This window comes from Oncorhynchus nerka, linkage group LG6, assembly GCF_034236695.1.
Source record: "Oncorhynchus nerka isolate Pitt River linkage group LG6, Oner_Uvic_2.0, whole genome shotgun sequence".
Taxonomy (NCBI): Eukaryota; Metazoa; Chordata; class Actinopteri; order Salmoniformes; family Salmonidae; genus Oncorhynchus; species Oncorhynchus nerka.
Genome location: NC_088401.1, coordinates 35,772,454 through 35,793,345, shown reverse-complemented (window position 1 = coordinate 35,793,345; position 20,892 = coordinate 35,772,454). Strand labels below are relative to the sequence as shown.

General features: G+C 43.8%; 1 protein-coding gene across 1 annotated transcript in view; it reads left to right on the top strand.

The window, feature by feature from the left end:
- ptprn2 (protein tyrosine phosphatase receptor type N2) overlaps positions 1-20,892 on the top strand; it is a 255,259-nt gene that overhangs the window by 62,758 nt on the left and 171,609 nt on the right. The window contains exons 4-6 of the mRNA XM_029661555.2: positions 7,183-7,433; positions 19,413-19,848; positions 20,560-20,823. Coding sequence (XP_029517415.2) covers positions 7,183-7,433; positions 19,413-19,848; positions 20,560-20,823 — 951 coding nt within the window. The remainder of the gene's footprint in view (positions 1-7,182; positions 7,434-19,412; positions 19,849-20,559; positions 20,824-20,892) is intronic.

Below are 20,892 nucleotides of genomic sequence, written 5' to 3'. Positions count from 1 at the left end.
ATAAATACAGATTCTAATCTCAGTGATCCAAGAGGAAATTTTGATAAAAAATGTCAGTTTCGTGAGAATGCCCCTATTATTCCGCAGAATGTTTATGACTTTGTTTCCTCACAGTTATTCCCACATTTATCTGTGGCAAGACAAGGTAAGATATTTTTTGGGGACAATTACAAACAGACAGTCATAGACAATTTCCTCAACAGTATACACATTGTAACAAAACTACTAAAGCAATATGAAACGTAACTGTGGAGGTCCTGCCAAGGAATCTTGTTTTGGGACATTGGTGGCGTAAAAGATGGCGTAAAAGATGATTGAAGTAGATACATTTTTATTAGTTCCTGTCTCCAAGTCTTGTTGTTTCATCTGCTTTCTTGATTTTAAATTAATAATACAAGTTTCAGGCTAATTAATTGAGATGATAAGACAGTTGTCAATCCATTTTTTTTTAAATCTTTGAATAATAAAATAATTGTAATTAATAATTATTTTATTATTCAAAGATTTAAAAAATGGATTGACAACTGTCTTATCTCAATTAATTAGCCTGAAAGTTGTATTATTAATTTAAAATCAAGAAGGCAGATGAAACAACAAGACTTGGAGACAGGAACTAATGGCTTCTGAATATTTAGGAGGCCGCAGCCTCTCTCTCTCTCTCTCTCTCTCTCTCTCTCGCACCCCATAAAAACATAAAGCCAGCAGAAATATCTTGACTGCTCAAAGCCTCCTCTCCCGCCGCACTAATGGCTAGGTGCTAATTAACAGCTGCATTTAGCCGCAGACAGTGTTCTGGTTTTAACAAGCTAAAACTCTGAGGCACTAGGAGATTAAGCCTGACCTTTCTCTGGACCCAGACAGAGGCGTGTTGGCGTTATATTTAGCTCCACAGCGCTGAGTATAATCAGCTGGTAGCTAGTTTACTAAAAGGCAGCCAACCATGTACAGTAAATGTTGAGGCCTGCCTCCATCCCTTCCTGAGTCAGAATCATTGAACGGGGCAATCTGGGATTCAAACAACAACAGAACAACAATGAATGAATAAAACAAATTGATGTACCAATCCCAGATTGTCCGTTAAACTCCCACCTCTTTTTAGGCGCGAGCAGTGACTTCTCTCTCTACCTGTGGATAAAGCTGTCACAGTCAATCAAACCTGTGCCATCCGCCTTCTGTTCCCCACAATCAGACTTTCTCTCACCACTGAACCCATTAACCAGGAGTAATTAAGCAGTAGATATTTTATGGGTCCTTTATGGATTCAACTGGACCTGCCCCCCCCCCCCCCCCCCATCTGTCCTGATGGCCCCATGATAACTACTACTGCACTAATGTATGGAACACTTACAAATGGCTTCGTACCCCCTATATACTGCACTACAAATAGTAGATGGGAGGATGTGTTGTGATGGGGCTGACGGTTGGGTTACGTTCGATAACGCCGACCCTATACACTCCGTGGTCTATTCAGAGGTATCATGGGATACATCAGTGGCCAAGCTAATGAAGTCATATGTAGCCACAGTTGGTGAACTATTCCTGGCCTGGCTGGCTGCTAGCCTGTTGTTCTCCTCTGCATTGAGTGTACAAAACATTAGGAACACCTGATCCTTCCATGAAATAGACTGAGCAGGTGAATCCAGGTGAAAGCTATGCTCTCTTATTGAGGTCACTTGTTAAATCCACTTCAATCAGTGTAGATGAAGGGGAGGAAACAGGTTAAAGAATTATTATTTTTTTTAGCCTTGAGACAATTGAGATATGGGTTGTGTGTATGCCATTCAGAGGGTGAATGGGCAAGACAAAATATTTAAGCACCTTTGAAGGGGGTATGGTAGGAGGTGCCAGGCGCACAAGTTTGAGTACATTTACATTTTAGTCATTTGGCAGACGCGACTTACAGTTAGTGCATTCGTCTTAAGATAGCTACAACCACATATCACAGGCATAGAGAGTACATTATTCCTCAATAAAGTAGCTATTAGCAGAGTCAGAGCTAGAAGGGGGGGGGGGGCAAGAACTGCAACACTGCTGGGTTTTTCACACTCAACAGTTTCCCGACCATCAAGAATGGTCCACCAATCAAAGGACACCCAGACAGCTTTACACGACTGTGGGAAGCATTTGAGTCAATATGGGAACGCTTTCGACACCTTGTAGAGAGTCCTTGCCCTGACAAATTGAGGCTGTTCTGAGGGCCAAAGGGGGATGCAACTCAATATTAGGAAGGTTTTCTTACTGTTTTGTACACTCAGTGAACATCATCAAAAAAGTGTTGTCTCTCAAAAAGAGGACCTCTACGAGGGCTACATTTGTATCAATCAATCAAATGTATTTATAAAGCCCTTTTTTACATCAGCAGATGTCACAAAGAGCCACAAAGAAACACAGCCTAAAACCACAGACAGCAAGCAATGTAGATGTAGAAGGGAGAGAGAATGTCTGAAATAATTGTGAAATATCATGGATTCTATGGATAACACCCATACTTTCCAATAACAAGTCTTCTCATTAAAATAATTTGTCAATGCTATTAGAATAACAGTAAAACTGCATTCCATGTCTGACCATCTTGGACCATACTGCATTATTACATTATCGGTGGTATTTCTGTGTGCTTTTCTGCAGTGGAATGCAGACGTTCCTGTTGGCTCTTTGGGAATGAGGCCAGACATCCATGTTGTTTTGGGTCTCTTCTTGCCTGGGTAGCTCCATCTGTCCTTGGCAACGCAATGTTGTGCCCGTGCCCGGGAGCCTTGCATTCTGAGTATGTGTTGGCAATTAGTGGAGATGTTGGTGTGGCTTTGGCTGCGGCGTGACATTCTCGCAGGGCTTGTTGACTCGCTGGGAGGGCGCCATGCATTGCTTTGCTTTTCCTCAGGTTCACTGTCATCAGATTTCAAGACAGACCACGGCCAGATAATTACACACCACTGTGTACACTGACTGCATGACCCTCCGTTTTGTTGCTGTCTCAATGTTTTCCCATAGCATTGTGTTTTATTTGAACAGTGTTTATTTTTATATTTATAACACAGGGGAAAGATATGTGTTGGTATTCTGGGTCGTATACACTAGACACCAAACGGAAGAAAACGGACAGAAACGGGGAGGGACTGCCTGCACTTGTCCAATAGAAAACGCTTGTTTTAATTTACAATTGCAAAATGTTTTGCTACTGTGTACTAGAGGTCGACCGATTAGGATTATTCAACGCCGATACCGATACCGATTATTGGAGGACAAAAAAAGGGCGATACCGATTAATCAGCCGATTTTTATTTATTTATTTGTAATAATGACAATTACAAAAATACTGAATGAACACTAATTTTAACTTAATATAATACATCAATAAATCAATTTAGCCTCAAATAAATAATGAAACATGTTCAATTTGGTTTAAATAATGCAAAAACAAAGTGTTGGCGAAGAAGGTAAAAGTGCAATATGTGCCATGTAAGAAAGCTAACGTTTCAGTTCCTTGCTCAGAACATGAGAACATATGAAAGCTGGTGGTTCCTTATAACACGAGCTTTCAATATTCCCAGGTAAGAAGTTTTAGGTTGTAGTTATTATAGGACTATTTCCTCTATACCACATATGTCAGAGTCAAGGCCCGCGGGCCACATCCGGCCCGCAAGAAGGTTTTTTACGGCCCCTGGGATGATCTTGATTTATTATTAGAACCGGCCCGCAGCAAGCCGGCAGCCCGCAGATCTTTTACACGCACCAATACTACATTTCCCACAATGCAAAGGTGACGCACCGAGCAGTAGGCTGCTTCATTTCAATATTTATTGGCACAGCAGTCGTCAGCATCACAGTAAAATTAACTTTCAGATACCCATCAAAAATGGCAAAACGGAAGGTGGATACTGAGAACCGGGGGTTTCAAACAAGGTGGGAGTCGGAGTATATGTTCACGAAGGTAGCTGGAAAACCTGTGTGTCTTCTGTGTGGAGAAAGTGTGGCGGTACTGAAAGAGTATAATCTGAGACGACATTATGAAACGAAACACGCGGACAAAAACAAGAATATGGACATGGAACAAAGGCTACAAAAGGCAGAGGAATTAAAACGAGGCCTCAAATCTCGACAGGCTCTGTTCAAAAAGCCAAATCACAAGGCCAGGCTGCTGTCAAGGCCAGTTTTATTTTGGCAGAAGAGATCGCTAAATCAGCCCGGCCATTTACGGAGGGGATTTCATCAAAAACTGCATGATTAAAGTTTGTGACGAAGTTTGCCCAGAAAAAGGCAACTCTTTTTAAATGTGAGTCTGAGCAGAAACACCATTGCCGAGAGAGTAGACCAGTTGTCCATCAATCTAAAAGAGCAGCTTGTGAAAAAGGGAAAAGATTTTATTGCATATTCCTTGGCTGTGGATGAGAGCACCGACATTTCTGACATTGCCCAGTTGTCAATTTTCATCCGCGGAGTGGACTCCAACCTAAGCGTGACAGAGGAGTTTTTGGCTTTACGTCCTATGCATGGCACAACTACGGGGCATGATTTGTATGAAGAGGTGTCAAGATGTGTAAATGAGATGGAGCTGCCTTGGGAAAAACTCGTGGGTTTGACAACCGACGGAGCACCTGCGATGTGTGGACACAGGAGCGGACTGGTGGCGAAGATACGGGAAAAGATGCAAGAGGAAAACGCGACAGGTGAGCTGACAGCTTATCATTGTATCATACACCAGGAAGCGTTGTGCGGTAAAGCCTTGAAAATGGAGCATGTAATGAGCATCATCACGCGCACAGTTAACTTTATCAGAGCCAAAGGTTTGAATCACCGCCAGTTCAAGGCATTTCTGACGGAGTTAGAAACGGAGCATGGTGATTTGCCTTATCACACAGAGGTGCGATGGCTAAGCCAGGGAAAGGTGCTTCAAAGATGTTTCGAGCTTCGTGAGGAGATTTGTCTGTTCTTGGACAGCAAAGGGAAAGACACAACACAACTCCGAGACGAAATGTTTCTGTGTGAAATGGCTTTTCTGTGTGACATTACGAGTCATCTGAATGCAATAAACTTGCAGCTGCAGGGTCGGGATCGTGTCATCTCTGATATGTACAGTACAGTGAAGGCATTTAAAACCAAACTGACTCTGTGGGAGACGCAGATGCGGAAAGAAAATTTGAGCCACTTTCCCAGCTGCCAGACCATGAAAGAGAAGCTCTCTACCAGTGTTCCCGAGCACACAGTTGGCTGATAAAATAGGTATGCTTGCCGCTGACTTTCGACGCCGATTTGCTGACTTTGAAGCACAAAAAAGCAGGTTGGAACTGCTCGGTAACCCATTTGCTGTTGACGTGGAAAGCTCACCACCAAACCTCCAAATGGAGTTGATTGACCTCCAATGCAATGATGCACTGAGGGCAAAATATGCGGCAGTGGGTGCTGCGGAGTTCGCCCGTTTCCTCCCGGCACAATGCCCCAGCTGCGCATCCAGGCTGCTCAAACGTTGTCTATGTTTGGCAGCACATACCTGTGTGAACAACTGTTTTCTTTGATGAACCTGAACAAAACATCACACAGAAGTCGACTTACTGCTGAACACCTCCACTCAATTCTGAGGATTTCTTCAGCTCAGAGCCTTACCCCGAACATTGATGAACTTGTGGAAAAGATGGGACACCACCAAGTATCACCCTCAACCTCAAGCAAGTGAACATTACTGTGCAATCACATATTTAGAGTTTTTACTCAGTTCAAGTTTAAAAGTTAAAATTTAATATTTGTTTTCACTGCATGTTACTTCTCCTTAAACAAAGTGTTGTTTTTGATTAATAGATTTTTGCACTTTATTTTTTTGTATTTCAATCCAATTATATTTTAAAAATATTTCAGTTGAGTGGATGATAGAAAATTGCTATTATTGTTTTTTCTTTGAAGTAAATTTAGCCCACTTTTGCTAAAATAGAAAATATAGTCTACTGATGGTGCCTTGAATACCGGTTTCTTTCATTTAATGTTCATGTTATGGGGATATTTATATAAAGGAAATTTGTCTTTTGTGTCTGTTGAAAATTAAAGATTACTGACAGAGCCATAAGAAAATATTGCTTTATTTATCTGATCATATTGTAATATATTTGTTAGGTTTTCAGTAGGTTCAATTAGGTTCACTAGACTATATGCGTCATTTAAACATTTTTCAATGAACATTCGAACAGTCCGGCCCTCGTCTTGTAGCTGATTTTTTTATTTGGCCCTCCGTCCATTTGACTTTGACACCCCTGCTCTATACCATTTGTATTTCATTAACCTTTGACTATTAGATGTTCTTATAGGCACTTTAGTATTGCCAGTGTAACAGTATAGCTTCCGTCCCTCTCCTCGTTCCTCCCTGGGCTCGAACCAGGAACACAACGACAACAGCCACCATCGAAGCAGCGTTACCCATGCAGAGCAAGGGAAACAAACACCCCAAGGCTCAGAGCGAGTGACATTTGAAACGCTATTAGCACGCGCTAACTAGCTAGCCATTTCACTTCGGTTACACTAGCTTCATCTCGGGAGTTGATAGGCTTGATGTCATAAACAGCGCAATGCTTGACGCACAACGAAGAGCTGCTGGCAAAATTCACAAAAGTGCTGTTTGAATGAATGGTTACGTGCCTGCTTCTGCCTACCACCGCTCAGTCAGATACTTAGATACTTATATGCTTGTATGCTCAGTCAGTTTATCTGCAACGCAGGACACGCTAGATAATATCTAGTAATATCATCAACCATGTGTAGTTAACTAGTGATTATGATTGATTGTTTTTTATGAGAAAAGTTTAATGCTAGCTAGCAACTTACCTTGGCTTACTGCATTCGCGTAACAGGCAGTCTCCTTGTGGAGTGCAATAAGAGAGAGGCAGGTCGTTATTGCGTTGGACTTGTTAACTGTAAGGTTGCAAGATCCCCCGAGCTGACAAGGTGAAAATCTGTCGTTCTGCCCCTGAACGAGGCAGTTAACCCACCGTTCCTAGGCCGTCATTGAAAATAAGAATGTGTTCTTAACTGACTTGCCTAGTTAAATAAAGGTATATAAAAATATATATTTTTTTTTAATCGGCAAATCAGCGCCCAAAAATACCTTGAAATCGGCCCTAATTAATCGGTCGACCTCCACTGTGTACACTAATGAATATGACCATGGTTTAACATCGTTTTACTCGACTCCATCTCTAGGGTTGACATGGCAGGATACCACCACCCAGCATGTGATCTCCAGAGAGCTGTCCAAGCTACGCAAGGTTCCCATCCGAAGGCCAGATCCCCCCTCTGCCTCCCTGACACGCTATGGTGGAGACAGGAAGCTGAAGACGGGGGAGGCGAAACTTAGCAGGAGCGTCCAGAAGTACCTTCAAGAGCTGGGTCTCCTTCCCCAGTCTGTTGGCGCTGCTCGCCAGGAGCTCCAGCGAGAGGGGCCCCTCACTCAGGTAAGGGCCTGATAGAGAAGTCATTCCATGGGTGGGAGGGGAAGAGTTCCAAGCCACCTGCATTTGGTAGCTTTAGGGGACCATTGAGAGAGAGGCCTCATCCTTGGTTAACCAGGGCCTCCATGTTATTTTTTTTTCTTTCTCTCCTAATGCATGAGGAAGAAACCATATAGGCAGGGGGCAGCTACGTTGTCTCTGCACTGCTTTTGTTTCCTTTTTTCTCCCGTCATCTATCCCGCCGAGCATGGATGATCCTCATTTAGAAAGGGGGTTCTATCACTCCTTTACTATCTATATCTCATCACCGTATTTCAGGCAGGACCCCGTGAGGTTGCATGAATAACGCCCCACATCCCAGCCAACCCCAGAGCTGCCCCGCTACTTCCTATTGCTGTTTTACCATAGCGATGATGGCATCCAGAGTTGAGGAGTTCAGGACCCTCTTTAGTGACGAGGCGGTGTTCTTTGTTGCATTGTGGGATAGTGGATGACAAACATGGTTAGCATGAATGACTGAGGCCCATCCCGCTGGGTTAATGCCATTAGGGTCTCCCAATAGTCCCGAGCTGGGGAGAATCGCATTATCTCTCTCTAATGCCATGGTGGGGACAGAACAAAACAAAGAAGGAAGATAGCATACACACTTATTATCACGGCCTAGTAGTCTAAGGCCTTACCCTTGTGTTTATTGTGTCAATGTATCTACCCATAACATTGTTAATGCTTGTCATTGTCAAATGTCTTACTTTTCAATCAGTGGAGACTGCTGAGGGTAGAGCGGCTCATAGTAATGGCTGGAGTGGAAACAATATGTTTGATACAATTCCATTGACTCCGTTCCAGACGTTATTATGAGCCGTCCTCCCTCAGCAGCCTCCACTGTTTTTGAATCTACTGCTTTAATTTTGTAGTTTCTGGGTTGGATTATGAGAAGCTAGTGGTGCTCAGTTTGATGGGGGGGGGGGGATAAGCGTTTTTTACCAAGTCTGTGAATATGTATAAAATGGTTGTTGAGTGACACTATCTCCTTCAGAATTTCTACATGCAATTTTCAAGGGCAGTTGTCTTTGAAATAAATCTATTCATATCCTGTCCTGCGTGCCCAAGCCTAGGCTGCTTCTTTTTTTATATCAGAAACCTGTCATAACACTGATGATCTCGCCTTCCCTTCCCCCGATCGCTGTATAACATTACACATAGACATTAGGTCGGTTGAGTTGATCCACATCATTTCAGAAAGCCAGATTGTTCTGAAGTTGTTTCTGTAGGTACACTCCTTAAAAACAGGGTCCCAACAGGGGAGTTTGTGGACCCGATAGGATAGAAGATCCCTTTTTTGAAGACAAGGGTTCTTTGTAAGTCAAAGGGTTCTGAATGATTTGTTTTACTGTAATATCTGGGTTTTTGCATATACATTTTATACTACACAAAGATAAATAACATACAGTTTTCTAAACTAACTGAGATGGTTGTTCTAGTTTAGATGATTGAGGTAGTCTCAGAGTTTAACCTTCCCTACCCTGGCAGTCATTCTGAATGCAGGTTGTGGGTGAGTAACAATTCCACATGTTGGATATCCTAACTCTGGTTGGATTCCAATAGGAATTACACATCACTTTGCAAGCCGGAATAATGCAACTTGCAGGCCTGATGAGGCCAATAAACCAGGAGATTCCTGACATCACTGTGTTCGGGTATAACTAGGCCCTCAAAGAAAAGCCGTATGATATATGTAATGTAAGCCTGGTGGTTCTACCCGCTCATAGAGGGTTCTAGGAAGAACCCTAAAAAAATAATAGTAGTGATGGGAAACCGAGGCTTTCTGAAGGCTTCGGCGCTTTCACCAAATTGTGCCAGAAAACGGTTCATCGCTCGGTTCACAATGCACATTAGCTGGTCAGCAAAAAATACCAGCGTGTGTTTATCAAATAGACATAATTTTTCTTCACTGTGGTAAGTCATTGGCTTTGTTAGCCTATAATCAGTTGGAATACCAGGTTTGCGTCTTACTGTACATCATGCTTCCCTTTTTTGCCTTCAAGTTGACCATTTTTCAAAAACATTTTGTGAGATGCTTCAGACAGAACCTCATACTACACTAAATAAAACAAATTGTCTGAAGAACAGTGGAGAAAGTGTGGTTTCGCATAAAATCATTTTCAAAATAACGTGTCTTCACGGGATTCAACCTCATACGCTCATGTCCCTGAATGTTCCATGGTTCCCTCCTCTGCCGGCTAAGCGGCCAGTCAGGTGAACGTTTTTGTACAAACTCCTGACTCTACTTGTAAGTACTGTGTGCCGTAGAGGTCGGCATTTGGAATCGAGGAAAGCACCGGAACCGCTGTGCAACACACGGTTTGACAAAGCACGTGGTGAAACGAAGCTTCGGACGTCAATAATGACGTACTGCTGACAAAGTCATCAGAACACTGTTCTCGAAGTTAGCAGCTTAGTGATTCCGACGCATGCCTCGGAGCTCCGGTATCAAACCTAACATCACTAGATCGATCAAAATGTATTTATGAAGCCGATATCACAACGTGCTATACAGAAACCCAGCCTACAACCCCAAACAGCAAGCAATGCAGATGTAGAAGTTCGGTGGCTAGGAAAAACTCCCTAGAAAGGCCAGAACCTAGGAAGAAACCTAGACAGAACCAGTCTTTGAGGGGTGGCCAGTCCTCTTCTGGCTATGCCTGGTTGAGATTATAACACTACATGGCCAAGATGTGGAAACCTTCATAGATGACCAGCAGGGTCAAATAATAATCATAATCACAGTGGTTGTAGAGGTTGCAACAGGTCAGCACCTCAGGGGTAAATTTAAGTTGGCTTTTCATAGACTCAGAGTTAGAGACAGCAGGTACGGTAGAGAGAGAAAGTTGAAAACGGCAGGTCCGGGACAAGGTACCACGTCCGGTGAACAGGGTTCCATAACCGCAGGCAGAACAGTTGAAACTGGAGCAGCAGCACGACCAGGTGGACTGGGGACAGCAAGGAGTTATCAGGCCAGGTAATCCTTAGGCATGTTCCCAGGGCTCCGCTCCTCTGGAAGGGGAGAGAGAGGGAGAGGGAGAGAGAGAGAATTAGAGAGAGCATACTTAAATTAACACAGGACACCGGATAAGGCAGGAGAAATACTCCAGATATAACAAACTAACCCTAGCCCCCCGACACATAAACTACTGCAGCATAAATACTGGAGGCTGAGACAGGAGTGGTCCAGAGACACTGTGGCCCCATCCGATGATACCCCCGGACAGGGCCAAACAGGCAGAAAGCACAGCCCCCACACCACTAGAGGGATATCTTCAAACCACCAACTCACTTCCCTGAGACAAGGCTGAGTAATAAATAGCCCACGAAGATCTCCCCCACGGCACGAACCCGGTGGGGGCGCCAAATACGGACATGAAGATCACGTCAGTGACTCAACCCACACAAGTGACGCACACCTCCTAGGGACGGGATGGAAGAGCACCAGTAATCCAGTGACTCAGCCCCCATTATAGGGTTAGAGGCAGAGAATCACGGTTGAGAGAGGGGAACCGGCCAGGCACAGACAGCAAGGGCGGTTCGTCGCTCTAGTGCCTTTCCGTCCCCCTTCACACCCCTGGGCCAGAATACACTCAATCCTAGGACCTACTGAAGAGATGAGTGTTCAATAAAGACTTAAAGGTCGAGACCGAATCTGCGTCTCTCACTTGGATAGGCAGACCATTCCATGAAAATGGAGCATTATAGGAGAAAGCCCTGCCTCCAGCTGTTTGCTTAGAAATTCTAGGGACAATAAGGAGGCCTGCGTCTTGTGACCGTAGCGTACGTGTAGGTATGTACGGCAGGACCAAATTGGAGAGATAGGTAGGAGCAAGCCCATGTAATGCTTTGTAGGTTAGCAGTAAAACCTTGAAATCAGCCCTGGCCTTAACAGGAAGCCAGTGTAGAGAGGCTAGCACTGGAGTAATATGATCCCATTTTTGGGTTCTAGTCAAGATTCTAGCAGCCGTGTTTAGCATTAACTGAAGTTTATTTAGTGCTTTAGAAGTGACAAAAGCATGGATGAACTTTTCTTTAACTTTCCTGACATTTTGGACAGAATGTTTCTGATTTTTGCAATGTTACGAAGATGGGGAAAAAAGCTGTCCTTGAAATAGTCTTTATACTGTATGTTCGTCAAAAGAGAGATCAGGGTCCAGAGTAACGCTGAGGTCCTTCACAGTTTTATTTGAGACGACTGTACAACCAAGATGAAAGGGTTCTCGGTAGAACCATTCATAGACAGTTCTAGGAAGAACTTTTAGATTATACAATTATTATTGGTACAATCCTTTTATAGAGGGTTCTAGGCAGAACAGTTCATAAAGGTTTCTATGTAGAACCATATACAGGGGGTTCTTTGAAGAGGATGTAGGATTGGCATTCTTTAGTTGGAATTAGATGTTATCTTGGAGAAATTAAGCTAATTGATTGCAACCAAATCAGTTCTCTATGTTTGATAAGTAGTATGAAACTGAGGCTTGAAGTTGCCTCTCCATACTATGTAATGTATTCCCTGTGAATATGCTGATGTTTTTTCCACTGTTCAGAGAAATTATTAATTGAAGTGAAGCATTATTTACCAAAAAGTAGTGTAAAAGTACCAGGTTTTGACCACTAGACGTCACTCTTCCTGCTATACCGCCACACTCTTTTATCCATTCTGCTGGACTCTTGTGTTTATTAAATAGATCACAACATTTCCATACCAACTTTGGGTTAAAAAAAAATATTAGCCCAAGGCAAAAAAAACAACCACTTAGTATCTCATTTGAACAATGTTTGAATTACTTAGTAACTCATTCGAACAACTTAGTATCCCATTTGAACGACTAAGTAGAACAACAAAAACCATTAATTCACTGATTCCATCCATTGATATGATTATTAATTGATAGTTCTTTGATACCCTGGTGCAGGGATGTATTCACACCTGTTACGTCCGTTGTTGGAATGAGACCAAGGCGCGTGGTAAGCGTACATCTTTCGGTATTTAGATGAACACCAAAAAAAAAAAGATAAACAAATATAACGTTCAGCAGGCTACACAGTAACTGTACAAAAACAGGATCCCACAAACTCCTAAGTATGATCCCCAATCAGAGACAGCGATAGACAGCTGCCTCTGATTGGGAACCATACCCGGCCAACAAAGAAATAGAACACATAGATTTTCCCACCCAAGTCACATCCTGACCTAACCAAATAGAGAATAAAAAAGTCTCCCTACGGTCACTGCGTGACAGTACCCCCCCCCACCCAAAGGTGCGGACTCTGGCCGCAAACCTGAACCTATAGGGGAGGGTCCGGGTGGGCATCTCATCTCAGTGGAGGCTCCGGTGCGGGATGCAGACCCCGCTCCGCTTGAGGCTCCCCCCACTTCGGTGGCGCCTCTGGTGCGGAGATCGTTGTCGCACACTCCGGACCGTAGATCGTCGTCGCGGACTCCAGACCGTAGATCAGTGCTGGAGGAACCGAACCACTGATCGTCGCTGGAGGCTCCTGCCTGGGAACCCTCGCTGGAGGCTCCTGACTGGGAGCCGTCTCTGGAGGCTCCTGACTGGGAGCTGTCGCTGGAGGATCCTGACTGGGAGCTGTCGCTGGAGGCCTGACGGAGCCATCGCCGGAGGCTCCGGACCATAGCCGGAGGTTCCGGACCATAGCCGGAGGTTCCGGACCGTCGCTGGAGACTCCGGACCGGGGACCGTCACTGGAGGCTCCGGACTGGGAGCTGTCGCTGGAGGCTCCTGACTGGGAGCTGTCGCTGGAGGATCCTGACTAGGAGCCGTCGCTGGAGGCTCCGGACTATAGCCGGAGGTTCCGGACCATAGCCGGAGGTTCCGGACCATAGCCGGAGGTTCGGGACCATAGCCGGAGGTTCCGGACCGTCGCTGGAGACTCCGGACCGGGGACCGTCACTGGAGGCTCCGGACCGGGGACCGTCACTGGACGCTCCGGACCGCGGATCGTCACTGGAGGCTCCGGACCACGGATCGTCACTGGAGGTTCCGTGCCATGGATCTTCACTGGAGGTTCCGTGCCATGGATCGTCACTGCAGGCTCCGGGCCATGGATCATCACCGGAGGCGTCGGGCCATGGATCATCACTGGAGGTGTCGGGCCATGAATCATCACTGGAGGCGTCGGGCCATGGATCATCACTGGAGGCTCCGGGCCATGGATCATCACTGGAGGCGTCGGGCCATGGATCATCACTGGAGGCTCGGGGCCATGGATCATCACTGGATGCTTCGGGCTATGGATCATCACTGGAGGCTCCGAACCGCGGATCGTCACTGGAGGTTCCGTGCCATGGATCATCACTGCAGGCTCCGGGCCATGGATCATCACTGGAGGCCTCGTGCCATGGATCCTCGTGCCAAACAAGATCCCACAAACTCAGGTGGAAAACAGGCTGCCTAAGTATGATCCCCAATCAGAGACAACGATACACATCTGCCTCTGATTGGGAACCATACCTGGCCAACAAAGAAATAGAACACATAGATTTGCCCACCCAAGTCACACCAAATAGATAATTAAAAAGGCTCTCCAAGGTCAGGGCGTGACACCCCTTGACTTTTTCCACATTTTGTTGTGTTACAGCCTGAATTTAAAATGGATTAAATTTACATTTTGTGTCACTGGCCTACACACAATACATCATAATGTCAAAATGGAATTATGTTTGTTTTTTAGAAATTATACGTAATAAAAAGTGAAAATCTGAAATGTCTTCAGTCAATAAGTATTCAACCCATTTTTTATTTCAAGTCTAAATATGTTCAGAGTACAAATGTGCTTAACAAGTCACATAATAAGTTGCATTTGAAAAGACAGCTTGCAACACATTTGTTATTTCAAGCCTAAATAAGTTCAGGAGTAAAAGTGTGCTTAAAACAAGTCACATAATAAGTTGCATTTGAAAAGACAGCTTGTTTTGATTGCATTTTGTCCTGTGTTTAGGCTATACAAAACTGTTCAAATCCTGGATCTGTAGCAATTTTTTTGAAAAAGAACAAGAGCACTATCAGCATTGAACGAGTCTGAAGTTGTGGAATATGCCAGTATAGTTCAGAGGTAATTCTTAATTCTTTTAAACAACCTCCTTGTGCAGTGTACATTCTTTTTCATAAAGATGGAAAGACTTATGTTTGTTCAAAATCAAATTAAAGTATATTGGATGTGTACACAGTTAAGCACATGGGTTCCCAAACTTTTTTGGCCTACGACCCCATTTTGATATCTGAAAATTCTTGCGACCCCAACCATGTGAAAAAATGACGTAATTAACAGCCATTTACTTTTATATTTGGGTATATGGCGGTCAATTTAAAAAAAATCGAACAATATTTCTGATCGTCTTCTCAACCATCACATACTTTTAATGTGGGGCTATGATAGTCAATTGCAAATTAGTCTGACATAATGTACCTTATCTCACCACCACTAATGACATGGGTGTGCTTGATGCATGCCGCGTCGGAGCTTCTCAAAGTCGGGGGCGTGGTCGACCTCATCTCTGCTGTCACATCCAACCTGGATCGATATTTGGTTTTAATGCAGGTGAGAGCACTGAATCCAGCTTCACACAGATATGAACTGGTGAAGGGTACCATGGGTTTTTATAGTGCTTTGAAGAACTCGAGGTCCAATCATGATGTTCGTGATCTTCAGGTTGGAATGTTGGAGCTTCAGAAAGAGGCCCGAGTTCCCGAGTTGGAATTCCGAGTTGGATGACCGTTCAAAACGATTTATCCCAGTTGGAGCTCATTTTTTTTCTTCAGATTTCCCAGTTTTCTTGAACTGGGAACTCCCAGTTCCAGTTGTTTTAAACGCGGCATTAATGCTCACAGGGAGACGCCAGGCTATTCCCTTAGAGTCAGGAACCCAAAACTCCTCCGTATTGACCTGTGAATGTCACATGAACAGTCACATGACTGCTCGATCAGCTGTTTGATTTCACTTACTGGCATGTCAACTGAGCCAGGATCACAGTCAAACAGATTGGGGAAGTAGGTCCGAAAGTGCTCTTCCAAGTGTTGGAGGTGAGCAGTCATCACCAACTGATGCTGATTTCTGGTAGAAACATGCACAGCCGACGGAAGGGGGCATGGTTCACTTTTGAAAGACTCTCTCTCCAATAAGAATTATTTCCTCTGAATCCACTGTGTCGGTCACTCATCTGTAGAATGTTTTTGTATTTCCCCTGCATGCTTGCGTTCAGTTCGTTCAGTTTCCAAATATGTCTGTTACATACTGCAGGCAACGAGACACATTTTCTTTTCATTACACAGAAAGTCAACCGAGTTTTTACATCCACTGTGAATAACAACAGTTCCTCTCTCAATGTGAAAATTCTTTCCAACACTCCCCGTCGATAACCACCAATCCTCGTTGTGCAATAGAACATTGTCACACTCTGGTCCCATATAACATAGTTTTGTGAACAGGTGTACACGCAGTGGATGTGGTTTTGATGTAGTTTACAATCGAAGTTACTTGCTGTTACCTGCTGCAGTATACACTGCGTATAACCTTTGCCCTCAGAACAGCCTCAGTTCGTCGTGGCATAGACTCTACAAGGTGTCGAAAGTGTTCCATAGGGGATGCTGGCCCATGTTGACTCTGTTGAGCGTGAAAAACCCAGCAATGTTGCAGTTCTTGACACAAACCGGTGCGCCTGGCACCTACTACCATACCCCGTTCAAAGGCGCTTAAATATTTTGTCTTGCCCGTTTACCCTCTGAATGGCACACATAAACAATCCATGTCTCAATTGTCTCAAGGCTTAAAACCCCTCCTTTAAAACCTGTCTCCTCACCTTCATCCGCACTGAGTTAAGAAGTGACATCAATAAGGGATCATAGCTTTCACCTGGATTCACCTGGTCAAGTCATGGAAAGAGTTCTTAATGTTTTGGATACTCAGTATATCTCTGTGCTCTGCTCTTTTGCCACCAATTGTTCTCATTGTATCATACAATGCATCCATATGGCAGAGGGAGACACTTTCATAAATAAAGTGCAGAGGCCTGCCCACCATCCCGCCATAGATGGAGCCCCATCTGTGTAAAATTCCACCATTTGATCCCATAAAATCTGTTTTTTTTTTGTCAGTATAGCCTCACAGCACACTGAACAGCCCTTGTGCCATTTCATGCACGGGAATCGTGAGACAGAACAATATGTCCTTGTAAATAGCATCCCCCAACGTGTATAGCAAACAAAAGTAAATGAATGCGCATCTCGCCCCTCACAGTTTTTGAGTCATTCAATCAGAATTTTTTTCTTGATTGCTAGCAATAGCATACATTATTAATTTAACAGTGTTATCTGATAAAGGTATTGATGTGAGTTTCTGTGCCTCTGCCTCCCCACACATTGTTTTCACCATATCAGTTGCAGCCGGTAATATCAAAGTCTGCAATAGTGTGTAGTTTCATAGCATAGCTGGCCTAGCCATTTACTGTGAGTTGAGTTCAACGCTCAAGTGCGGCCTTTTCTTATGATCTAAGGGTGCTCTCTGGTTGAATTTTATCTTTGAATTTTTAATCATTTTCATTTAGATTTTTTAAGGTGAACGACATTACTATGATTTTGAGATACAAAGACAATATTATAATATACAGTACCAGTCAAAGGTTTGGACACACCTACTCATTCCAGGGTTCTTCTTTATTTTTACTATTTTTCTACATTGTAGGATAATAGTGAAGACATCAGAAGTATGAAATAACACACATGGAATCATGTACGAACCAAAAAAAGTGTTAAACAAATCAAAATATATTTTATTTTTGAGATTCTTCAAAGTAGCCACCCGTTGCCTTGATGACAGCTTTGCACACTCTTGGCATTCTCAATCCGCTTCATGAGGTAGTCACCTGGAATGCATTTCAAATAACAGGTGTGCCTAATGTGTGGAATTTCTTTCCTTCTTAATGCGTTTGAGCCAATCAGTTTTGTTGTGACACGGTAGGGGTGGTGTACAGAAGATAGCACTAGTTGGTAAACGACCAAGTCCATATAATGGCAAGAACTGCTCAAATAAGCAATGAGAAATGACAGTACAGTACTGGTACTGTATATTTTTGGATATTTATTATAATTTTTCTTCAGGATTTTGGAACTTCTCCCGCCACCCCATTTTCATATCAGGTGACTCCACATGGGGTCGCAACCCCTAGTTTGGGGACTGCTGGTTTAGGTGCTACAAGACCATGGTGCTTGCCTACGGAGCTGTGAGGGGAACGGCACCTCAGTACCTCCAGGCTCTGATCAGGCCCTACACCCAAACAAGGGCACTGCGTTCATCCACCTCTGGCCTGCTCGCCTCCCTACCACTGAGGAAGTACAGTTCCCGCGCAGCCCAGTCAAAACTGTTCGCTGCTCTGGCCCCCCAATGGTGGAACAAACTCCCTCACGACGCCAGGACAGCGGAGTCAATCACCACCTTCCGGAGACACCTGAAACCCCACCTCTTTCAGGAATACCTAGGATAGGATAAAGTCATCCTTCTCACCCCCCTTAAAATATTTAGATGCACTATTGTAAAGTGGCTGTTCCACTGGATGGCTTAAGGTGAACGCACCAATTTGTAAGTCGCTCTGGATAAGAGCGTCTGCTAAATGACTTAAATGTAAATGATATAGCGGGTGCAGCGAAATACTTATGTTACTAGCTCCTAACAATGCAGTAAAATGTCAAACAATTAACATTTATGTTATTGGGGGGGGGATTAACAACTGGGAGAATTTACACAATATCAACTTAGATATGATATGCACAGCTGCAGATATATTAAGCTATGAGTAAAGCTATGTCAAGAATCCAGAATCAATTAGATTATATTTCTCAGATCAAATTATATTTCAACAAAACATTGTTCCAGGAATGCTAATCGCATCTGTTACCAACTACAGAAACAATTTCAGAACAATCTGAGATGGTGGGTGTCGACATCTTCTTGTGATTTTTGAGGTGGAACGGCCAGGTTGTGAAAGGGGGGCTGAATTTATGGATTAAACCTCGGTTTCAATTCTCCTCATTAGGCAATGAAACTGATAACGAGATTTGGGTCTTGGAGGCGTGCTTTGATGTGGGTGTCTCTTGTGTGTTTGTGTTCGAACGTGGGAAGTGTTTGTACTTTCACTCTGCCAAAACAGTACACAGTTACAGTCACTCACCCTTCTAGATAACTTTAAACAGTCTAACCAGGTCTTGTGTCTAAAAGTAGCCTGGACAAGCTAGCAAGCTAGCCAACTTCTTTCGCCAATTAGCTTCAGCCGGCCAGTGTGCAACCGTAGTTGGACTTTGGATAGCCTATCTGTGCAGCTAGTTAGGGGCCACGAATAAATTACACAATGTAAATGGGACAATATTTTCATGTTACGCACTGTTTAGTTTTCAAATTCAATTCTTTCAATATTTGTATATGAATTTCTACAATTTATAGTTGGTTTGATATTTTTAAGTCATTGAAATTTTGAACTATTGACATTTTAAAATATTGTCCGTTGTGTAATTTACTGATAGTGCCTAACTAGCCCCATAGGGATATCCAATGTGAAACCAAATTGACCATTACGATCAGGTAGCGTGCATCTGTGCTAATGATTACTTGGGTGCTGCCAGCTGTGGGCAGGATTTAAATAAATCCAATCCAAGGAAAACTGTTATGGTACCCTTTTATCGTATATTTTTTTCCCTAATTATCTCGCAAATCTACGTTTTGGGTGAGTTTATGACCAAAATTATTTTATTTACACTTTGTAGTCAATTTTGACAATAGAATAAAAGTTTCCGACTTGTATCGATGCCACATAGACTTGCTTTTTTGGTTCAGTCGTCCTTTAAATGCAATGTGAATTCACTGTCACTGGTGATTTGAAATACAACAAAAATTGTATAGACAGTAAAAAACATGGTTGTGTTACAGAATGAAGACTTACAACCAAAGAAGGGGAAGTCTACGTTCTACAATCTGCAGTCTGCAGTTCCACCCCAGGGGGGTAATGTCTTCACCCAGGGGGCGGTAGGGAGCTGGAGATCCCCAGTGGAGATGGCCTACTCCAGCCAGGAGCCAGGGAGGGCCGGGGGGAGTGCCACAGGGCTGGCTGCCCAGCTTGAGCGCTACATGGCTGGAGCAGCACACACCCAGAGCCGCCCAGTACCAGGAGCAGAGGTGGGATCAGTGGTGGGACCCAAGGGGAAGCTCTACTATGTCAGCTATGCACGCCCTGGTGGTCAGGTAGAACCTCAGACACGACTTGGTGACAGTGGCTCCAAACCTCCAAGACCCAACATAGACAGGCTTCTTTTCAAGGCTGCGTCCAACCATCAGGTGCCCAAGGAGCAGCTCAGTACGGTGGATGGTAAAGGTCCTCTTTTTACCACAATGATTTGTGTTTGCTCTGTTTCTGTGTGCTTCTGTGAACTTCAGATTCATTTGTAGAGGATCCACGCCAACATTTTCAAAGTTCTTCTCGTGCTATTTTATTCATTTAGAGGCAACCGTGCTTCTGTGAACTTCAAAATCCGATATAAATGTACAATAGCCTACCTAAACCAAACCTCACTCCGGATGTACTTTCACATACAGCTTGTGTAAGAAAGGTTTAGAGGAGTTACTTTCAGCTATTCAATGTTATTTGCTGTAGTTCGTCTACACAAATGAGTATGGAAGCTGATCAATGTCTTAGCATGTTGACATGATATCTCTGCTGAAACGTGCACTGCTTTCTTCCAACGCTAAGCTAGATATATCGAGGTAAGCGTCTGGGTGGTAGACTTCTAATCACTGAAGTGCATTACCCCTCATATACCATTAGGAGTCCCTGTTCAGGCAGGAATCATTGCACTGTCTGAAGATTTAATTTCAATATAGCTCTCTGTTTAGGTTGATGGCATGACATTGAAAATTGACATTGATTCAAACATGCCATTTTACTATCAACATTGAAACATTGTCAAATAAAATGTCTAATCAAGTATTACATTTGACATCATTTAAACCACCCAATATACCATATATTGAAAATAGGATGAAAACTATGTATGTTCTTCCTTTCTACCCTCTCCCACAGAGCGGTTCATCCTGAACGTGGTCAACCAGCTGGGGAGGCAGAGAGTGAACATGGACGGTCTGATGGGTAAAGACCTGAACCAGCTGGCAGACATAATCTCTGGTGCCCTGCAGGTGGTGGATGAGGAGGGGCCTGAGGCCAGAGCCAAGCCCAGGCTCGTGGGACACATACGGGACAGGCAGATGAAGAGAGATCCGCTGCATTCCACGGACCAGGATGAGGAGGACCAAGAGGACTTGTTGGAGCAAGATGCTATGCTTCAAGGTATGAATGAAATAATCAATTAATTAATACTTTCCTGTCCCGTAGGGGAAATTTGTTTGGCAACATTCC